This window comes from Ursus americanus, chromosome 17 (assembly GCF_024610735.1).
Source record: "Ursus americanus isolate L20-20 chromosome 17, mUrsAme1.1.p, whole genome shotgun sequence".
Lineage (NCBI taxonomy): Eukaryota > Metazoa > Chordata > Mammalia > Carnivora > Ursidae > Ursus > Ursus americanus.
This window is the reverse complement of record NC_142143.1, coordinates 49,497,822-49,519,470: the sequence shown is the minus strand read 5'-3', so window position 1 is coordinate 49,519,470 and position 21,649 is coordinate 49,497,822. Positions and strand designations below refer to the sequence as shown.

Below are 21,649 nucleotides of genomic sequence, written 5' to 3'. Positions count from 1 at the left end.
GCAGTTGTTCACCCGGCCGCTCTCCAGTTCCCAGGCTCCCGGGCTCCGGGGTTTCCAGGCTTCGCAGCTCTGCGGCTCCCGGGCGCAGGTGCCAGGAGCCCGCCGGGCGCTGGGGAGCTAGGGCCGCCCCGCCTGCGCACAGTGATGCCGGGATTGGGGGCGGGAGCACCGCCTTCGTCTCCCGCGCACTCGCTCGCTCCCGCCCTCTTCCCCGCCCCAAGCCCTCTCCTGCCTCAGCTGTGCAGGCTCCGCACTGCAGATGCCTGCCGACCGCCCCGCGCTCGGCGCCTCCAGCGGTACCCCGCAGGTCCCTTCGACCCCCGAGCGCCGGTCGTACTCCCGCTGCTTCCAAGGGCTCCTCGACTAAACCGACTCGCCAAGTTCGGCGCGCGAAGCCGCTACGCCGGCGGGGTAGCGGGGACCCAAGGCGGACGGTGGCCGCAGCGGAGCCCAGGGCGCTCTCGAATGCGGCAGGACAAGCTGACCGGCTCCCTGAGGCGCGGAGGGAGATGCCTGAAGCGGCAGGGTGGCGGCGGCGGTGGCGGCGGCGTGGGGACCATTCTGAGCAATGTGCTCAAAAAGCGCAGCTGCATTTCTCGGACCGCGCCCCGGCTGCTCTGCACCCTGGAGCCGGGTGAGGACCCGGGGCTGCAGATAGGGCACTGGAAAGTAGCGTGGCGCCCCGGAGCTGGTGCCTCTGCCTCAGTTGGACTCCGCCTAGGCCGGGGAGCGCTCGCAGGCCGCCTGGTGCGGGGTTCCGCGGCTCCACGCAGGCGGGGCTGGGTCGATCTGGGAGGGAAGACCGCGGACGAAGGCCTGGGCGCGGGCAGCGGCCTCCCAAGGCTGGGAGGACCCGCTGCTGCCGGCTCCTGCCGGCGGGTCCCGACCCCGCGGCCTGTGCGCGGTCTAGCCCTGTTTGTGCCGGGAGCCGCTAGCGAGCGGTGCGCTCGGCCTTGTGCGTGTGATAGGGCAGTGCCGGCGGCTACCCAGGGTACCAGAGGCCGCGCAACCAATTGTGCTCCGGGCTTACGGGAAGCTAGATCTTGAAAGAGGTGTGTGAGGTAGCGAAAGGCACAGGTTTGATACTTCGGGACCGAAGGGAAGGCAGCGGCTGCGAAGGACAAATCGGGTGCATTTTCCTGAGGGTCTGTGCCGCGTGAGTGCCAGGCTCTGCTCGCCTGGAGCCTCTAATTTGTGTGCCCGTGTGGGGAACGGGTAGGACGCACTCTTGCAAGTAGAGGTTCTTTCTTAGAGCCAAAGTCCGGGAGCGCGCTTTGCGTGCTAGGCTAGGCCTTTTATACTGCTAGCTTGTGTTTACACATCCCTGCTTCTCTAGGCTGCATAACTCCGCGTCTGCTCCACCACCCAGCATCCCTCCCTGGGGTTTTATGGGCCCGGCCCTGGCGCGGGCTCCTGGGCATAGAGCTTTCTGTCAAGGGGTGGCCGCAGAGGCAGCCGGCTGCACTCTCACCGGTGCTTAGCGCTGGCTCGCTTGTCCCCAGAGTGGCACCAGCGTCGTTCCAGGCGAGTTTGTCCTCCCCCCGCCCCTGCCTCCTAGCGCCATCGGGGACCTGCTATCCTGAGGCTGCTGGCGAGAATCTGACGAGGCGCAGAACCCCAAAGGGTGGTACGCGTGACTGTCTTTACGAACCTTGTGGTTTCTTTGTTTTTCTCCCCAAGGAAGTGTCTAATTGCAGAGACTGTAGTATTTATTCACCATCTTCCTTTACCCTTTAAAAAAAAAAAATCTCCTTCCCACGTTAAAAATGTTTTGTATTTCTGAATACGGAACAGCAGTGACTATCAGATGAAACATAAACCTTCTCCCCTCCCTTACTCAGAAGAAAAGAGGAGAAAATGACCTGATTTCAGCTATCCCATGCAGGTGGTGAATGATCAATTCCAGTTAAATCCTGTGACTCATTTTAGATCATGAGAAAATAGTTGTGGTTTAGACTAACCCCAGCCGGTTTTCAGCACCTGATGCCCAGCAGGTGCTCTGAGAAAGCAAAGGGAGCATAATCGGTCATACACACAGGGAATCCAGAGCTTTTAGGTCGGTTGAAATAAGTCAGCACGGGACAGAATTTTCTTGCCTTTGTTACAATAAAGCAAAAGTCATGACGATATGCTCCTCCATTCAGCACCCCGAATCTGGACAGCAACCTTAAAACGAAGTGTGTTTTTCATACTGCCTTAAATCATTCTCTCCAGCTGGAGGCAATCATGTGGCCATCGTGTCATTGCTCTGCACTGAGGCAGGACTTCATTTAAACCATCTCAGAGAGATGAGAATTTTCGGGGGTACTTGATATACCCTTGGAGAAGGAGATCTTATCTATTTAGGCAGAATATGCTTGTGGCCCTGAAGCTTTGAAAAGACATAGCAGGGCATTGATTGGATGCCTGGGGTTCTGTACCGCAGCTTGACTTTAGAAATCTAGGACCCAACATTTGCATTTTCAGTACTCTTCCAGGACTCCCAAGAAGGGCATCTGCATAGTGTCATGGGCTTGGGCACCTCATGCACATCTCTTTCCAGCTTCTTGACTCCATATATATATGTTTTTAAAAAGGACAAGTCTACTTTATTATTGTAATTCTAAATTCTGAAGATCGTTTCTATCCACATACCAGTCCTAAGCAGTGGTAGTTGTGGGGAGGGTTTCAGTATGTCTAATCTGCAATCAACATCTTAGAAGCAAACATATTGTCATAAATGACAATCATAAATTATAAAACTGAAATGCTGTTAATAATGTTTGGTGTATCTTGATCCTTGAACTTTTAAGTAATAAGTCTTTAAAAAAGTGACTTGAAATATGATTTAATTGATTTTGAAATTGTAGAAAAAGAACATAAAACATTTTCAGATTTGATTATATTATTTTTAATAAAATTTATATGGGAATAAAAATTGTCATGTAATTTCACTTCAGGAACAACAGCACATACTTCTAACGTGGAATTCTGAATAAAAGCCCAATATGAATATAGCATGTAGTCTTTATATATTATAAACACATTGTCTTGATATAATCTCCTATTTCTTTTGTTCTCTTCCTTTGATCTGGGATTGGAATCAAAGAAGTTTATTTAAAGTTGTAGACAACTTGGAATTAGAGCCCAATTATATTTTTAGCTTGTAGTCTATGATTAAACATACCAACTGTTTTATCTTCAATGAGCAAGTGTATCATGACAGAATTTTAAGATACATGAAAATCTCCAAATAAGATTGTTAACATGGATTATTCCACAAGTGAGAAGGCAGTGACATTATTTTTATAACTTTTAATATTTCACTGAAGTTTCCTTCATAGACTTAGTCCATGCAAATGTCTTGGAAAGCAAATTCTGTAAGTAGAGAATTCTCTTCCTAAGTTTCATAAATATTAATTATACTGTGTTGGGTGGTTTATAGTTAACCTTCACAACAATCTACTGACATAGATATTATCATCCTCATTTTAAAGATAAAGAATTGAGGGGCGCCTGGGTGGCTCAGTCAGTTAAGCCAGCAACTCTTGGTTTCAGCTCAGGTCATGATCTCGGGGTCCTGAGTTTCAGCCCCGTCTGGGCTCTGCTCTGGGCACGGAGCCTGCATATTAATCTCTCCCTCTCCCTCTGCCCCCCTCCCCATGTGCTCTTGTGCTCTCTCTCTCTCTCTCTCAAAAAAAAAAAAAAGGAATTGAGACTGAGACAAGTTAAATAATTTGTTTGACTGTAGGAACCAAAGTTGAGTGGGGGGGCGTCTGAGTGATTGCAAGTCTGTGGTGTCTTGTTTTTGTTTTTTTTACGTTCCCGACAGTTGTGGAAGCCACCATTCTGTGTGGTAAGCTCCGTTCTAGTGGCCGCAGGATGTTTTTCTATTTTAAAAATCAGTATTATTACCTTTAATTTTAACAAAATTGACTAAAATTTAGTAAAAACATATGCTTTAAAAATGTTATGATGATTCAGTAGAATCAGGTTAATTTTTACTTTTATTTTTGATCTAACTTGTTATTTTCTTCCAAAATAACAATTTTATATTTTTCTTTTAGGAGTTGACACAAAGTTGAAGTTCACTCTTGAGCCATCTTTAGGTCAAAATGGTTTTCAGCAGGTAACTATTTTCGGTTTTGAAAATACTCTTATTCGGGGGCATCTACAAAGTACACTGAGATATATTCTCGGAGTAGGAAAATTAGCATATACTTTGATACACATAAGGTGAGTCAGTTTTTAAAATTATAGGTAAATTAACTTATGAGCCTACAAGTGGCCTGGATTTATATCTGCGAAGAAAAATTTTATACTTGCTATTAATGGTGCAAGTGTGAGAAAAGATTTAAAAACCTGAATATATATTATTTTGAATCCATAATACATGTTTTTGTTTCTGAACTAGAGCTTCCCAACCATTGTGTGTGCACATGAGTCCCAGGTGTATTAAGAGTACCTAAGGTGGGGGGTGGGTAGACATTGGAGCCTAGCTGAAAGAAGTTCTATTCACCTCAGTGTGCTGTACAAATTTTGCCATAACTCTCTGGGTGTCAAAATAGGAAAAAGGTTGAAAGCGCTTATTCAGGTGAGTATTATCACTTTACCAATTCAGTGTTTCTTCCATGTTCCCAGTGGTATGATGCTCTCAAGGCAGTTGCCAGATTATCAACAGGAATACCAAAGGAATGGAGGAGAAAGGTAAGGAGGACTCAGAGGGCTAAAATACAAAAGGATCAGCACTGTGTTCCTCTTTAAAGTGTCTGAAATGTCCAAAAGAATATTCTAGATTTAGTAATTTGAAAGCTGTCTCTCTTCATTTTTTATTCATTTAATAAACATTTATTGATGATCGATTCTGTGCCAGTCCCAGATCCTGAGGATACAGGAGTGGGAGGATAAACAGACCAAAGTTTTTGTCCTCATGGAGTTTACAATGAACACAGTATAAAGTATGTTAGATGGTGATAAGTGCCATGCATAAAATTAAAGCAGAGAAAGAAATGAGGAGAGCGGGTGGGGGTGGGGGAATGGGGATAAGGAGGTGGAATTTTAAATAGCAAGGTGACATTTGAATGGGGCCCTGATGGAGGTGAGCAGCTGGGAAGGCAGCTACCTGGGAGAAGAGCACTGCAAACAGGGGGAAACACCCTCCAGCGAGAGTATCTCAGGAGTATGCAAGCAAAAGCAAGAGGCTAGGGTGGCTGAAGCACAGGGAGCAAGGGGAAAGCAATTGGAGAGACGGTCATAGAGGTAAATGTGCTGGGGGTGAGGCGATGGCAGATCACGTAGACCTTATAGGTCATAGTAGGACCTTTGCCCAGCCCGAGATGGGCAGCATTAGGAAGTTTTGAGTGGGGGACCAACCTGATACAACTTATATTTTAAATGGACCTCTCTGGCTTGATAATATGAGGGACAAGGGCAGAAGCAGGGAGATCAATGGAAGACTTGGGATAATTCAGGCAAGAGGTGGATCCAGGTTGCAGTAGTGGAGATGGAGAAAAGGGGTCAGATTCTAGTTACATTTTGAAGGCTGAACTGACATGGATTCCTGTTAGATTGAATATAAGGCATGTGTTTCTGATGTTTGGGAGAAAAATCTGGCTGGAGATAATGATCAGTGTTACTCCTGCTAAAGTATGTTCAAATACAAAAACTTGAAATACTTTCTTCGTATAGTAATTTATAAACCTAGTCTTAATATCCCTAGAATTTGAACATTGGGGTTTCCTCAACATATACATTAAAAATCTTACGGAAACAGCTTTTCAGGATAAAGTAATCAAAGGAATAAAAATATCCAGTGACTCTTTTAAAAAAGTTATTCATTATGGGACCCCATCTGTCAGATTTGTGTGTGTGAGAGAGACTGAAGGATGATTTAAAGCAGAGGCTGCTCCATGGTGAAAAAAAGACCCATTCCCCATGAACGTCCAAGTACAGACAGCAATTCTGAGCCAAGTATAACAAGCTCAGAAGATAATATACCTAATCCAGTGAACTGAAATAGGAGTTGACTTTTTTTTTTTTTTTTCTTAACAGTATACCTAATGCCTGAATCATTGCTTGGGTGCATAGTAGAAGCTCAACAAATGTTAGTGGAAAGAAGAAATGAAAGGCCCTAACTGGTGCAATTCAGTAAAGCAAACATTTCAATGAAAAGTTGATTCCTACGTGTGGGTTCTATTTGGTCTAGGATCAGTTCCCATTTTCTTGTTAGATGCAATAACTATTTTTTAATAAGAAAGGTGAAATTATAGATTTTACTTTACCATTCTTTTTTTTTTTTTTTAAAGATTTTATTTATTTATTTGACAGAGATAGAGTCAGCCAGCGAGAGAGGGAACACAAGCAGGGGGAGCGGGAGAGGAAGAAGCAGGCTCCTAGCGGAGGAGCCTGATGTGGGGCTCGATCCCAGAATGCTGGGATTACGCCCTGAGCCGAAGGCAGATGCTTAACGACTGCGCCACCCGGGCGCCCCTAGCATTCTTCTTTATATCTTAATATTTTAGGTTTGGTTGACCTTGGCAGATCATTATTTGCACAGTATAGCTATTGATTGGGACAAAACCATGCGCTTCACTTTCAATGAAAGGAGTAATCCTGATGATGACTCGATGGGAATTCAGATAGTCAAGGTAAGACCCCTGAGTTTGGCCTGTTGTCCTGACTTAGAAGGTTTCTAAGAGCCAGATGTTCCCTGGACAGAGGATCAAACCTTATAGTCTGAATGTCTGTGTATTTTCTGCTTTCTTATTCCATTAGTTAACAGCCTTTTAATGGGAACTTTGACTATGGTCTTGTTTTCATAAATTTGCATGTTGGCAGTAAGAAGAAAATGTTCCTATTCCTATTCTATTTATTTATCTTGCTCACTTGATAAGAGATTGAAATTTCTTTTTCTTTCTTTAGCATGGGTCAGTGCTGTTAGCTGAATTTTGACATAAAAGTTACAGGTTGGGAAATTTAAAGTTAAGTATATTTCATATTAGAATAATTGGGTTCTTACTAGGGTCTTTGATGATTTCTTAACTGCCAATTTATGAAGATAGAGTGACTGATGGGTCTACTTAAAACCAGATGGTCAAGGGGTCAAGCCAGCTGTGGAGGCAGCTGTGGTTTGCCTACTGGGATTATTACAATTGATTAGGGCCTGTTGCCAAAAGCCAAGGTTGCTGATACCATTTGATCCCACTCTTGTTCTCTTACATAAGCCTCTAGCACATGGCTTTTGATTTTATAGGAGTTCATTACAGTGTAATGCTAAGCTGGGGTTTTAAAAGGAAAGTTGTCTCATATACATTTTGGCCACCAGAATTTGGCTAAGGTTTTGACAGATTTGAAGATACTTTTTTCTTGAAGAAGTACTAACTGAAAGGAGCTACTTTGTGGTCTAACTTGGTCTGTTTCAGACAGATGTTAAAAACAATGATGAAATTCTATTTTGTATGTTTTAAAAGCCTGGGCACTGTCCGCATTTCAGCTGTTTATTCAGGATTTCAGAATGTTTCTCAGAGATGAAGTATTCCGTATTTGAAATGTTTTCTTTCTTTTAAATTGTGAGTTAAGGTCGTATACATTTTATAACAACCATGTTATTAAGAGGATCTTTCATTTTTCTCCTTGAAGTGACTGCTGTGTCAGTAAAAATGACACTAGCTCCTGAAAACCATAGTCTCTGCTGAGTTATTAAATGATATATATTGTCCTCATTAAATATTAAAGTGTGACAGATGTTTCTGTATGTTTTATACAAATTTATAAAACAATTCTGATAGATTTTTCTGTCTTGTACAGAATGGCTTTCCTGTCTCTCTCCAGTCAGATTGCATATTTGCTATTTTGATTTTGCTCCTTAATCTTATTTAGAGTTTTGATAGCTGAATATCACATCGTGTTTCAGAGAAAGGAATAATGTTAACATCTGTCCTACATGTGTTGAAATGACTTGCTTTATCTGAGACATAGTATTAAAAGAAACTGTCAATTTATATAGACAGGTAATGTAATTTTTGTTGATCCTGAATCACTTTTGTGTTAATTCTGGAAACACTTTAAATTTTGACAGGAAATTATAAAGAAGGTTAGAAAAGTTGCCTGACTGAAATGCCTCTTGACGATGTTCTAAGTCAACTATATCTCAATAAAACTGGGAAAAAAATGTATCTTAGCCTATTAGAAAACATTAAGAAAAAATTTAAAAAATTGTTTTGGCTCAGGTGTATAACATTTTTAAAAACTAAAATCCGTGTTGATAATAATGCTGAGGCAAAGTTATAACTAAAAGCATTTTTTTGGAGCGACTATAAGGAGCCATTTTAAAAAACCATGTTTGCCTCCTGCAGGATCTTCACCGCACAGGCTGCAGCTCTTACTGTGGCCAGGAGGCTGAGCAGGACAGGGTTGTGTTAAAACGGGTCCTGTTGGCCTACGCCCGATGGAACAAGAATGTTGGGTACTGCCAAGGCTTTAACATCCTGGCTGCTCTAATTCTGGAAGTAGTGGAAGGCAATGAAGGGGATGCACTGAAAGTGAGTATGAGACTTTGAAGGGCAATTGAAATTCTTCTGAGAGTGAAATACTGGAACTGTAATTCCTCCTCCCTGATGTCCCACCCCCCTTCCAAGATGTTTGCTGCACCTTTGTAATGACCCCTAATGACCATTTCCCCCACGGTAAAGCCAGGTCAAGTGACAGACTCCTGTAGCGGCCAAATGTGAGGAGAATAATTATGTTTTTGGTCCCACATATAAAACATCACATTTTTATTTTTATTTTTTTTAAAGATTTTATTTATTTATTCGACAGAGATAGAGACAGCCAGCGAGAGAGGGAACACAAGCAGGGGGAGTGGGAGAGGAAGAAGCAGGCTCCTAGCGGAGGAGCCTGATGTGGGGCTTGATCCCATAACGCCAGGATCACGCCCTGAGCCGAAGGCAGACGCTTAACCGCTGCGCCATCCAGGCGCCCCAAAACATCACATTTTTAAAGCAAGTTGAATATGAATTGTATTAATTTTTCATGGCTCGTAACAAATTAGCCACTTAAAATAGCAAACATGATTTACCTCACAGTTTCTTTGAGTCAGGAATCTGGGTGCACCGTAGCTGGCTCAAAGTCGTATCATTGTGGCATCCAAACTGCTGGCTGGGACTGCAGCTTCATCTGAAGGCTCAGGTGGAGACAGCATTCGCTTCCAAGTTCATGTGGTTGTTGGCAAGATTTAATTCGTCACAGGTGGCTGGGCCGAGGGCCTAAGTTCCTGGCTGGCTGTTGGCTGGAGACCTTTTTTAGTTCTTTGCCATGTCTCCATCTTACAACAAGGTGGCTGGCATTGCTCAGAGTGATTAAGAGAGTAAAAGAGAGTGAGCAAGGTAGGAGAGATTAAGTTGCAGTTTTGTAGCTGAGTACCAGAAGTTACATTCCATCATTTTTGCCATATTCTATTCATTGGAAGCCAGTCACTAGGTCCAGCTCTTACTCAAGGGGAAGGGCTTATGTAAGGATGTGACTACCAAGAGGTGGAAGTCACAGGTGTCATGTTAGAAACTGCCTACTCCACAAGTTATGTTTAATTTTGGTTGGATCTTCTTATTGGGTTGCTTTACTATTTCATAGATGGGGGGAGGTATGGAGGAGGTAAGTTGGGAGTGAGTGTATAATGGATGGAGTGAGTGTATGATGGAAGCTGTTTGCATGGAGAAAGGTTATGGAAGTGAATTATATTTTATTATCTTTTAATCTTCAATGCCTGGAAGCTTTATTAGTAAAAAACTTTCTGGAAACACTCTGAGATAGGTTACAAGCAATTTAAGCTTATAAATTGGAATGTGAGTCTGGGAGTCACCAGAAAGAATCTTTATGAGAAATGAAGCATTTAACATGCACATAATGGCTACTTCCTTATTAGCTTGGGGGCAATATGGGGTTGCTAATTCATATTTGAGCTCTCAAACTGCTATTGGTTGCATTGCTTTGTGATGGATGGGCTGGATACTTACTCTTTGTATTCAAGAGCCTCCCCCAACCCCAGCCTTGTATTTGATTGTGGTAAATACCTTAGTGATCTTCCCAGTCACTGACTAATGTCATATGGAAAAACAAACAAATGTTCCTCCTGGTTTTATATGCATCATGGTGGAATTAATTATAAACCCAGCCCGACCTAGTCTAAATCTGTATTCACCCTTTCATTTTTTCCATTCTTGTACTTAAGGAAACAGCTCTGAAACTACTTGTTCATCAAATAAGTGGGGGAGGGGGAGCCAGTGACAAATCAAATACATGAGTTTAAAACATTTTTTATTAAGCCTTTTTTTTTTTTTAAACTCAGTCTATCAGCTTTAGTCGATTTTTTCTTTTCAGAGGTAATTTCCATGACTATAAAATGAGAACTCTTCCGTTGAAAGGTTGGAATAAGCAGTTCAGGTTAGGGGGTGAGGTGGAGAAGTCTGGGGGAGGGGACATACATGCCAATCAAATCATGAAAGAAACTCCTTGAGAAACTAAAAATTCACATAAAAAAGATGGATGAGAGAAAACTGAGGAACAGAATATTTATATTTCGGCCTCTAAGAAAATGAACTCATGAAATGAAATGACATCATCATCATCATTTCGGAATCTTGTGGTTAGACATTAAATACGCAGAGGAAGGTTAGATTCACGAGGAATCACTTCAGATGCAAAGGAAGATATTGGGGGTCAGTGTTTTTCAGCAGCTATTTTGGCCCCTGCAAATTTTAATTATTAGGCAGATATATAGTTATTTGAGATGTAGGCAAACCATTTTGAGTGCTTTTCAGCACCTACTGGTTTTCGTTAGTAACTGTTTTTAACTATTTGTGAAAACGTTGAAGCTCCTTCATTATTTACTTTAAAAAAATACGTAATTTTTTTTAGAGCAGTTTCACAGCAAGATTGAGAGGAAGGTACAGAGATTTTCCATATGCCTCCTGCCCCCACGCGCGTACCGCCTCCGCCACCATCAACATCCCCCACCAAGGGTACATTTGTTACAATCCATGAACCTCTGTCATGAACCTCTGTCAACATGTCGTGATCACCTAAAGTGCAGAGTTTACATTGGGATTCACCCTTGGTGTTGTACATTCTGTGGGTTAGACAAATGTTTAATGACCTGTCTTTATTGTTGTAATATTCGTACAGAGGATGTTTACTGCCCTGACAATCGTCTGTGTTCCGCCTGTTCATCCCCCCACCCTCCCGCAACCTCTGCTCTTTTTACCATCTCTACAGTCTTGCTGTATCCAGAATGTCATGTAGTTGGAATCATACGGTTTGTGTAGCCTTTTCAGGTTGGCTTCTTCCACTTTGTAATATGCATTTAAGGTTCCTTCGTGTCTTTCCGTGGCTTGGTGGCTCATTTATTTATTTATTTTTTATTTATTTTTTTAAAAGATTTTATTTATTTATGTGACAGAGAGACAGCCAGCGAGAGAGGGAACACAGCAGGGGGAGTGGGAGAGGAAGAAGCAGGCTCCCAGCCGAGGAGCCTGATGTGGGGCTCGATCCCGGTACGCCGGGATCACGCCCTGAGCTGAAGGCAGACGCTTTAACGACTGCGCTACCCAGGCGCCCCCGGTGGCTGATTTATTTTTAGTGCTGAATAATACTCCACTGTCGGGATATGCCTAGTGTGTTTATCCATTCACCTGCTGAAGGACGTCTCTGTTGCTTCCAAGTTTTGGCAAATATGAATAAAGCTGGTATACACATCTGTGTGCAGGTTTTGTGTGGATGTGAGTTTTCAGCTCCTTTGGGTAAATACCAGTGAGTGTGATCGCTGGATCATATGGTAAGAGTATATTTAGTTTTGTAAGACACCACCAAACTGTCTTCCAAAGTGGCTGTACCATTTTGCATTCCCACCAGCGATGTGTGCGAGTTCCCGGTACTCCACGCCCTTGTCAGCATTGGGTGTTGGGAGCATTCCACATTTCGGCCATGCTAATCATTGCAAGCGGTGGTATCTCGTCTTAATTTGAATTTCCCTGAGGACGTATGATGTGAAGCATCTTTTCATAAGCTTATATCCCATCTGAATACGTCTTTGGCGAAGTACCTGTTAGAGTGTTTGGTCCATTTTTAGTCACATCGTTTTATTTTGAGTTTTAAGAGTTCTTTGTGTATTTTGGATAACAGTCTTTTATCAGATAGGTCTTTCACAAATATTTTCTCCCAGTCTGTGGCTTGTCCTCTCATTCTCTTGAAGTTATCATTCGCAAAACCGAAGTTCTTTAATTTTGAAGAAATCTAGCTTACCAGTGATTTCTTCCATGTATCGTGTCCTTGCTCTTGGCATCTAAAAGGTCATCACCATACCCAAGGTCATCTGGGCTATGTTATCTTCTAAGAGATTTATCGTTTCGCATTTAACATTTACGTCTGTGATCTCTTTTGAGTCAATTTTTTTGTGAAAGGTGTAAGGTTTGTGTCTAGATTTATTTTTTGACATGTGGATGTCCAATTGTTCCAGCACCATTTGTTGAAGAGACTCTTTTTGCACCATTGCCATTATTTATCCTAATTTTTTTAAAAAGGTCTAATGTGTGGTCTTCGAAATAGATTAGTGGGTGGAGTGACGTACCTAACATTACACAGAGCTGTCTCTGGTGTCCTGCATCAGAGTTTGAGATGCCTTTGGACAGAGAATTTCAATGTGTCACAGGAATTACTATGATAATTGAACATTTATTTTTGTTTTTCTTGTTTCATGTAATTTTGAGAGCTCAGAAAAGCTGAAGTATCTCTCTTAGTATTATATCCTTAGATAAAAAGTGCAGCAGTAGACCATTCCCTTTAAATATTGCCTTTGTGATCCTGTAACATCCCTCTTGTCCTTACTCAGAGAGGGCAGTCTGCTGTGCTGGACATCTGCACTCCCCAGCAACTGGCCCCAGTCTCTCCAAGACCTCCTTCCTCCACACAGATTGAATATACTGTACTCCCTTTATTGCTAAGCTCCACCTACCCACTCTTATAATAAAGGTCTCAGAGGGACCCTCTCAAGAGTATGGCCCAGTCCTGGGGTGCCTGGGTAGCGCAGTCGTTAAAGCGTCTGCCTTCAGCTCAGGGCGTGATCCTGGTGTTCCGGGATCGAATCCCACATCGGGCTCCTCCGTTGGGAGCCTGCTTCTTCCTCTCCCACTCCCCCTGCTGTGTTCCCTCTCTCACTGGCTGTCTCTCTGTCACATAAATAAATACAATCTTAAAAAAAAAAAAAAAAAGAGTATGGCCCAGTCCTTATTGACTTAGTCGAAACAATGACCCTAAAAAGTAGAAATTACAAGCCAGAGATGAGGGAAAGATGGGCCCTTGTCAGGTCTGGGAGAGAATTTTCTTGGAAAATAGAGTTTCATGTTAGACTGAAAATTAAAATGTGAGACCATGATATAGGGTCAGCTATGATTTTATTCTTATAATTGTGTTTTTCCTGCACTCTGGGGAGTGAGTGGTCTAGGGAGAAGGAGCACAACAGAGGATATGAGCTGACAGGGGAAGGACCAGAGATTGGCATATAGAACTCTTGCATTTTGCTGGGTCATTCTGCTGGTTCTTGACATCTTAACAAAGGTAACACAAATAGAAAAGTAAGAATGAAAGTAGTAATTTCAAGAACTGGTGAGGCAATCTTATGAAATAAATCCAGATTTTGAAAGTACCATATGTTCAAACAAAACCCTTGTTGCATTCTCCTGGGAGAGGAAAGTGGGCTAAAGGCCACTCTGAGTTCTAATAACCGGGTTGATGCTGAGTGTATCTCGAGACTTGCTTTCACTGCGGGGGCGGGGGGAGTTATGATGGCTCAGCTCTTGGTTTTCATATGAAGGTTGTGAAACTGTGCTGACATCAGGGAGCCAGTATTGGGATTCCTGCTGGCTGCTGGTGGTGCATGGGCTCCATCACTTCTGAGTGAGGCTGAGGGTTGTACCAGCACAGCTCCTTAGGGGGGTGAGCTCAGGTCTAGTGGCCCATCTAGAAACTTTAGACAGCAGTGGGCTGTGGGTCTGAGTTACTTAATCATTATGCCACTCGCTCCTTACCCAGCATGGAGATGAACCTTGAAATTCCAGAATATTCGGTATTGACACATTGGAAGGTTGGTGTGCTTTGGCTAACTGCATTTTTGAATATGTTCCTTCTATTTGGGACATATTGGGATTCTAGTTTTAGGAAGCAATCTTACTCTTTATTTTTTTCTTCAGATTATGATTTACCTTATTGATAAGGTACTTCCCGAGAGCTATTTTGTCAATAATCTCCGGGCTTTGTCTGTGGATATGGCTGTCTTCAGAGATCTCTTGAGACTGAAGCTCCCCGAATTATCTCAGCACCTGGATACTCTTCAGAGAACAGCAAACAAGGAAAGTGGAGGTAGTGATGACTCAGTGCTGTGATACCTTTGAAAATATTTTACTTCCCCGATTCTACAACCTGAGCCTAAACCTTGAGCGGAAATACTTGTTTTCAGGTATTTCTGTTAGTGAGCGTTTGGTGCGGTGAACTAGATGGCTAGAGAACAGAAACACAACTGAAAAAATCACAGGGCCACACGTTGAACCTCTGACTGGTCCTGGTTAGGAAATCCGTCAAGAACCGAATACTTTACCACTACCGGCTCAACACCTAAAATGATGTATCGCACTCTAGATGAAGAGTGCAGTCTGTGTCTTACCATCCAGTTGAGCTGCTCTCAGCTGGCACCAAGCCATAGGAGTTGTTTCAAGCCGAGGATGGTACAATTTACAAAAAGACTGGGTTTGCCTGAACCATGGAGCCTATGGAGAGAGGAATATGTATCTTCCTTAAGTTTTGGGAGATAAACCACCAGTCTTTTGGATTAAAATATTCAGTGCTCCTTTTATCTCTCCATGGTAAGAGTATTTAGATTTACTAGAGGTGAATGAGCTCCCCAGGACCTCCAGGTAGCATCTGAGCCTTGCAGGGAGGCCCCGGGTTGAGGCCGAGATGGAGTCGCTGCTGTCTGGTGGGCATCGCCCAGCTTTCTGAAGCGCCCGAGCTCGCGGCTGTGGTTGTACCCACTGCCTGCACTTCCCTGGCAGTGTGCAGGGTACCAGAAAGAACAATGAAGTTTGTTGTGTTTCCTGTAAACGGTAACCAGTTCCCCACCCGTGCATTTAAATCTGGGAAGGTATGAAAGGATGTGAGGACCTAACCTGTGATTACAGGACACTGGAAATTTTAGTGGTGCCCGGGTGTCTCTCAGCATTTCCTTTTCAGCCATTTGAATAATCTCATTTAATCTGGCTCTGCAGTGTCCTTGTGCACCTGTGGGAATTTCATAATACTTCAGATAGACTGCCTGTCCCACGTCAGACATGCTTTCCTGGGTTCCACCTTTTCCTCCAATGTCCTGCACTTGCCCGTAAGCATTGCCCTCAGATTGTAAGTCTCTGAACAAAGATGCTCCTTTGTTCTTGTGGAAGAAGAGAAAATGAGTGCAGGAGAATAGAGCTCTTTTGGCTTATCCTTGGGTAAATGCATAGTCTGACTAATTTGGACGGAGGATCAGTTTAAATATGTACATTTTTATGTTTCATAAACTACATACTTAATGTCATCCTGGGAAGTAGAAAGGAGCTCTGTGTTTTTGGTGAACTCAGAAACTTCAGTGTGAGCTGTGTATAGTTTAGTTCACAATATTTTAAAATTTCATGTTGTTTAATCTCCAGATACTCTGGGCTTTTCCAGCTCTCTTCCTGTTACTGATTTCTAGTTTAATTCCACTGTGATCTGAGAGCTGTGCATAATTTAAGAAGTAGACAAATAATTTTGTAATGAGCTATGTTTTTATCAGGAGCATTTGAATAAAAGTGGGCTTTATGAGGTTTTGAAAATTGGATTCTGCTCTTAAGAGGCTTAAAATCCTTTCTTTCTATCCTGTTTTTTGGTGAGGAGAATATTCTCCTTAATTTTCAGCACCCCACAATAGGTAGAGCCAAATTAAGTTTTCGGTTAAGATTTCTGAAATATCGGGGCCCCTGGATGGCTCAGTCAGTTAAGCATCTGCCTTTGGCTCAGGTCATGATCCCAGGGTCCTGGGATCCAGCCCCACATTGGGCTCCCTGCTTAGCAGGAAGCCTGCTTCTCCCTCTCCCTCTGCTGCCCCCCCCCCCCCGCTTGTGCGTTCTCTTTCTCTCTCTCTGTGAAATAACTAAATAAAATCTTTTCAAAAAAGATTTCTGAAATATCATAAAGAATTTGTGGAAATCTCTTGAGATTTTTATTAAACACACCTCTGTTCTTCCAAAAAGAGGAAGGAGAAAAAGGAGGAAAGAACCTGAATTTAGAGATCAAAAGAAATTAGGCAGGAAATGTAACATATTTGGTGGACATGGATGATTGAACAAGGCTAATTTTATATTTTGCGAAGCATCTATTCTGAGGAAACACAGAGTGTTTTTTTTTTATTTTAGGTGGATACGAGCCCCCCCTTACGAATGTCTTCACGATGCAGTGGTTTCTGACTCTCTTTGCTACATGCCTCCCTAACCATACGGTCTTAAAGATCTGGGATTCAGTCTTCTTCGAAGGTTCGGAAATCATCTTGAGAGTGTCGCTGGCCATCTGGGCAAAATTGGGGGAGTAAGTGATTGCCCCGTTCTGTTCTGTTCTGTTCTGTGGGGGGGGGGGGCTTACGCAATGTTGTGCTCTAACGTGCAAAGCATCTCTATTTAAGTAGGAGCAAAAGAGAAAGTTGGGAACTTTGTCGAATTGCTTTAGCCCCCTGAAATCTTAGTTGGCTGATTCTTGATTGTTGGGGGGGAAAATAGAATCTATTTAGGGGAAGGGGGCAGACTTTTCCAGGTCTGTAGATCTCCTTCTCCTAAGTCCTAGTGTTCTGGCTGGTTTACTCTGCAGCCTGTCCCTGAACTCTAGTTGAGAAGTAGGGGAAGGAGAGGAACGGAGAAGAGGAAGATTGGAGAGGAGTAGCTGGGTTTGTTGATTAACATTCTTGGATGATTTTTGAATCCTTAGTCTTTATTTAGTTCTGCCCTTCAGGGTCATGATAAAATTAAATGAGATAATATGTACAAGGTGTCTCTGGTGCTTAATACATAGTCAGTAGTGGAAAACACAAAGGGCACCTAGCTGGTTTAGTTGGTAGACCGTGCTACTCTCCATCGCAGGGTTGTGAGCTCAAGCCCCACTTTGGGTGTGGATCCTACTTAAAAAAATAGTATCTGAGTTTCTTCCAAATTTTTCCTTGTGGTTGAGTTCCAATTTCAGAGCGTTGTGGTCTGAGAATATGCAGGGAATAATTAACTAAGAGACACATGAAAAAATGTTCAAAATCATTAGCCATCAGGGAAATTCAAATCAAAACCACACTGAGATACCACCTTACGCCAGTTAAAATGGCAAAAATTGACAAGGCAAGAAACAACAATTGCTGGAGAGGATGTGGAGAAAGGGGATCCCTCCTACATTTTCGGTGGGAATGCAAGTTGGTACAGCCACTCTGGAAAACAGTGTGGAGGTCCCTTAAAAAGTTAAAAATTGAGCTACCCTATGACCCAGCCATTGCACTACTGGGTGTTTACCCCAGAGATACAGACGTAGTGAAGAGAAGGGCCATATGCACCCCAACGTTCATAGCAGCATTGTCCACAATAGCTAAATCGTGGAAGGAGCCGAGATGCTCTTCAACAGATGACTGGATTAAGAAGTTGTGGTCCATATGTACAATGGAATATTACTCAGCTATCGGAAAGAACGAGTTCTCAACATTTGCTGCAACATGGACGGCACTGGAGGAGATAATGCTAAGTGAAATAAGTCAAGCAGAGAAAGACAACTATCATATGATTTCTCTCATCTATGGAACATAAGAACTAGGATGATCAGTAGGGGAAGAAAGGGATAAAGAAAGGGGGGGTAATCAGAAGGGGGAATGAAACATGAGAGACTATGGACTCTGAGAAACAAACTGGGGGCCTCAGAGGGGAGGGGGTGGGGGAATGGGATAGACTGGTGATGGGTAGTAAGGAGGGCACGTATTGCATGGTGCACTGGGTGTTATACGCCACTAATGAATCATCGAACTTTACATAAAAAACCAGGGATGTACTGTATGGTGACTAACATAATATAATAAAAAAAATTAAAATAAATAAAAAAATAGTAGAACACATGGAACTTCTTTCCTTTCATCAAGAATTAATTCTGTGATGAAATCTATTACTACCAAACATATTACCACACAGATGTTACTTACATTTGTTACCAGTAGTAGAACTGCAAAAAGGAGGGTATTTTCACCCATCTCTAATATATTATGACTATTATGTTGAAATTCTACCTTTTGGGTAATGGAGGGGACATTAAGATGAAATTGTTATAGTTACGATGCAGAAAAGTTTTTGATGTTTCTTTCCTAGAGCTATAAATGACTTGAGTGGGTACTCATAGACAACATGTCAGAAAACTAATAAATCACTGCCAGTGTTTTGTTTCAAAAACCTTTTAACTAGCCTTTTTATTTATGATAAGTTGTTTCCTGGGAGACTTGCAGTAATTTCATACTTTTTGCAAGAAAGCTCCACCAACTATCAATTCAGGGATTTAGAAAGATCATTATTGTGTATAAGTATTTTGAAACATCACACAGCTATCTCCTTTGCTTTTGTTTTATGATACACTGCTTTTCAGCTGGGCAAATAAATGAGAAGGTTTTGGTGTGCTGTTTACTTATCTTTTCATTTCCCGCCAATATCTAGATCTTTCTTCAGTCCTACATTTCCAACCTACTCTATGCCTGAAACTCTTTGAACTTTGCTAGTGTCTGTGGGTGGGATAGTACGGTCACCCGGTAACTAGTTCATGGGATTAAAATAGTGTAGCACTTTACTGTGTGCTGAGTCCATTAGAGTCGCCTTTGTGTTAGTTCTTGTAGTTATGGGGCAGGAGGAAAAGAAGAGATTCTGGTTTTACTCCCCACTATCCATTATGTGTAGGATCAGAATTTATTCATCTGGTCCTCCCAGGGATGTCACACTGTGGACCAGCATTGCTCTAAGCACTCTAGAAGTGAAACTAACTCATTTAATCCTCACCATCATTTTATGAGGTAGGTACTGTTCTCACCCCCATTTTACAGACGTGGGAACTGACACAGAGAAGTTAAGTGAATTGCCCAAGGTCACTCAGTAAGTGGAAGGGCCTGATTTTGAACCCAGATACCCTGGCTCAAGGACCTGCACTTTTTTTTTTTTTTAAACTTGAGATTTTATTTTTAAGTAATCTCTACAACTAACATGGGGCTCGAACCCACAACCCCGAGATCCAGAGTCGCATGGTCTACCACTGACCGACTCAGCCAGGCGCCCCTAGAATCTGCACTTTAATAATGTGAATCTACTGACACTAAGCAGGTATTGTTTATGAAGTTCAGGGGGTATAGGGAATCACACTGGTGGGACTTTAAGTGTTTCTGTGTCTTTGCTCACTACGCTTCTACATTTTTTGAGCATGCCGCCTGTTAAGCAAAAGGAAGGGCAGCCAACACACGTTCCTAAGCGCCTATAGTGCCTTCATTATGTCAGGCAGCTTAAACACATGGTCTCATTTGGGTCTCCGCATAACCCTGGGAAGTAGGTAGGATTCTTCTCCTGCCTTACCAAGTGCGAAAGCTACCCCAGGAGGGTGAGTTGACCAGGTCCTGGTCACATATCTCATTAGTCGCAGAGCTGGGACTTAATCCTGGATCTTTCTGACTCCAGTGCCCGTATTCCTACCCACAAACTTTCCACTGGAAAAATTATGAACAACAGATCCATGGGACCTCTCCATTCCCCTTACCCCTGCAAGTTGGCATTTCTTCTTCTCATTCACACCACGGGTGCTTTGGGAATACGTAAGCTGTGGACTCTCAGCGCACCTTCCCCCGCGTCTCTCACATATCCTTTCTCGTCTGACGCTCTGCGTTGGCTTGCTCCCTCATACCTCCTCCCGGCCTAGCGCGGTGTTTCTGCCCCGGTCTCCCTGGCAAATCCTACACTTGCCGTGCGACCTCCAGCCAACCTTGCCGAGGGCACATCTGTTCCCACACTCCCTGGGAAGTGCCTTTGAGGGGCTTTTGCCCTGAAGAGGCTCAGCTGGCACGTGACCCCGTTGCCATCTGCTGTCTGCAGCCCTGTGCCCTCTGCTCTCGCTGTTGCCCTCTGGCCATGCGGGCTTCCTGGCCACCTTTGGTTGCGTGGAGCTCCTTGCAGGGCCCGGAAAGGGCCTGCCGTCTTTGGCCTGTACATCTTTGGAAAGCTTTTTCTTCCTTGTCAGCCTGGAGAATATTTTTCAGAACTCATCTGAAGTGTGATTTCCCTTCCTCACCCTCCAGGGTAAACTTAACCACTTTTTCAATTATGGCCACATGCTACTCTGTAGTTTTCTAATAGCACTTCAACAGTCTATTTCATTTAATGGCAATGGGATTGAAGAGCTCTCCAGAACCTGAAGTTTTTCCATCATCATGTTTTTTTGGGGTGGCCCCGTGGAAATTCCCTGACATTAGTATATGTCAAAATGTACGTCTTATGGTCGGTGGGCAAATACAATCATCCTGCTGTACAAAGGACGTTGTAATAGATAAAACAAACACACAGGACTTTTGCTTTATTTTTTAATATTTATTTATTTATTTTTCTGTGCCAAAAAAGTTGTTTTTATTAAAGCAGAGGGACAGGACCCGTGGGCGGAAAGAGCTCTTTTGCTTTAGACCGTTCCTTTTTTCCCCCCCTCTAGAAGAAGGATGAAAGTCTAACCTGCCTTATAGGTTGCCAGGTGACAGATTTCTTTATTTACACGTAGAACCAAATGCAAGGAGCAGGGTGTAATCTCCGGCTGACTGCGGTGCCCGGAGAAGAACGGAAACATTTCTGTCTGTGAAAGCGTCCTGTGGATGATGAAATATGCAGAAAAGTTCTTGTTCTTGCATTTCTCATGTTTCACTTCTACTGTGGTTTGGTTTCAGTCTATCAGTGATAGCACCATTTTGCAGATGAAGAGCCCCAGACTCCCTGCAGGGGGTAATTGTTCTTCAGTACTCAATTTTGTGGTTATTAGTTCTGATTGGTGGTGGGCATTGGGATGTGTAGACGGTGTCACGTGAAAATAATAAAGATGCCACAGGTGGGGCTGTGAGGCTGGCGACCAGATAGGAACGATAGGAACTCATTCTGTAATAAGTACCTCTAAGCCGCCTTTGGTATTTTTTGGGCAAACTCTGTACCAGGGTTGTGATTAAAAAAAAAAAAAATCAGCAAAAATGGGTTTATTTGGGAATAGCAGAGAATTGCAAGCCAGGACATGCAAACTGTGACGAGGCCATGGGCAAGTGCCCAGGATTGTGATTTTTGTTGATGGCCGAGGATTGTGATTTTTGTTGATGCTGACTTCGATGGCAAGAGGCAACATCCGGTTGCACCTGCAGTATATACCTGATAACCAGCATGGGGTCCTAAACATTTTCTTCTTCTGTTCTTCAGGCAGATAGAATGCTGTGAGACAGCAGATGAATTCTACAGCACCATGGGGCGCCTCACCCAGGAGATGCTAGAGAACGACCTTCTGGAAAGCCACGAACTCATGCAGGTGAGTGGGCACCACGGCCCCACCTCAG

General features: G+C 43.2%; 1 protein-coding gene across 4 annotated transcripts in view; it reads left to right on the top strand.

Annotated features, from left to right (window-relative positions):
- Nucleotides 1-21,649, top strand: part of TBC1D30 (TBC1 domain family member 30) — a 76,601-nt gene that overhangs the window by 38,589 nt on the left and 16,363 nt on the right. For 2 of the 4 annotated variants that reach the window (XM_045789658.2, XM_045789659.2), the window contains exons 3-9: nt 4,047-4,108; nt 4,621-4,686; nt 6,501-6,626; nt 8,334-8,519; nt 14,217-14,385; nt 16,449-16,617; nt 21,516-21,621. In XM_045789658.2, the coding sequence (XP_045645614.2) occupies nt 4,047-4,108; nt 4,621-4,686; nt 6,501-6,626; nt 8,334-8,519; nt 14,217-14,385; nt 16,449-16,617; nt 21,516-21,621 (884 nt within the window). Of the gene's footprint in view, nt 1-168; nt 635-4,046; nt 4,109-4,620; nt 4,687-6,500; nt 6,627-8,333; nt 8,520-14,216; nt 14,386-16,448; nt 16,618-21,515; nt 21,622-21,649 lie in introns of those variants that run through there. The other 2 variants (XM_045789660.2, XM_045789662.2) reach the window with 2 other exon arrangements.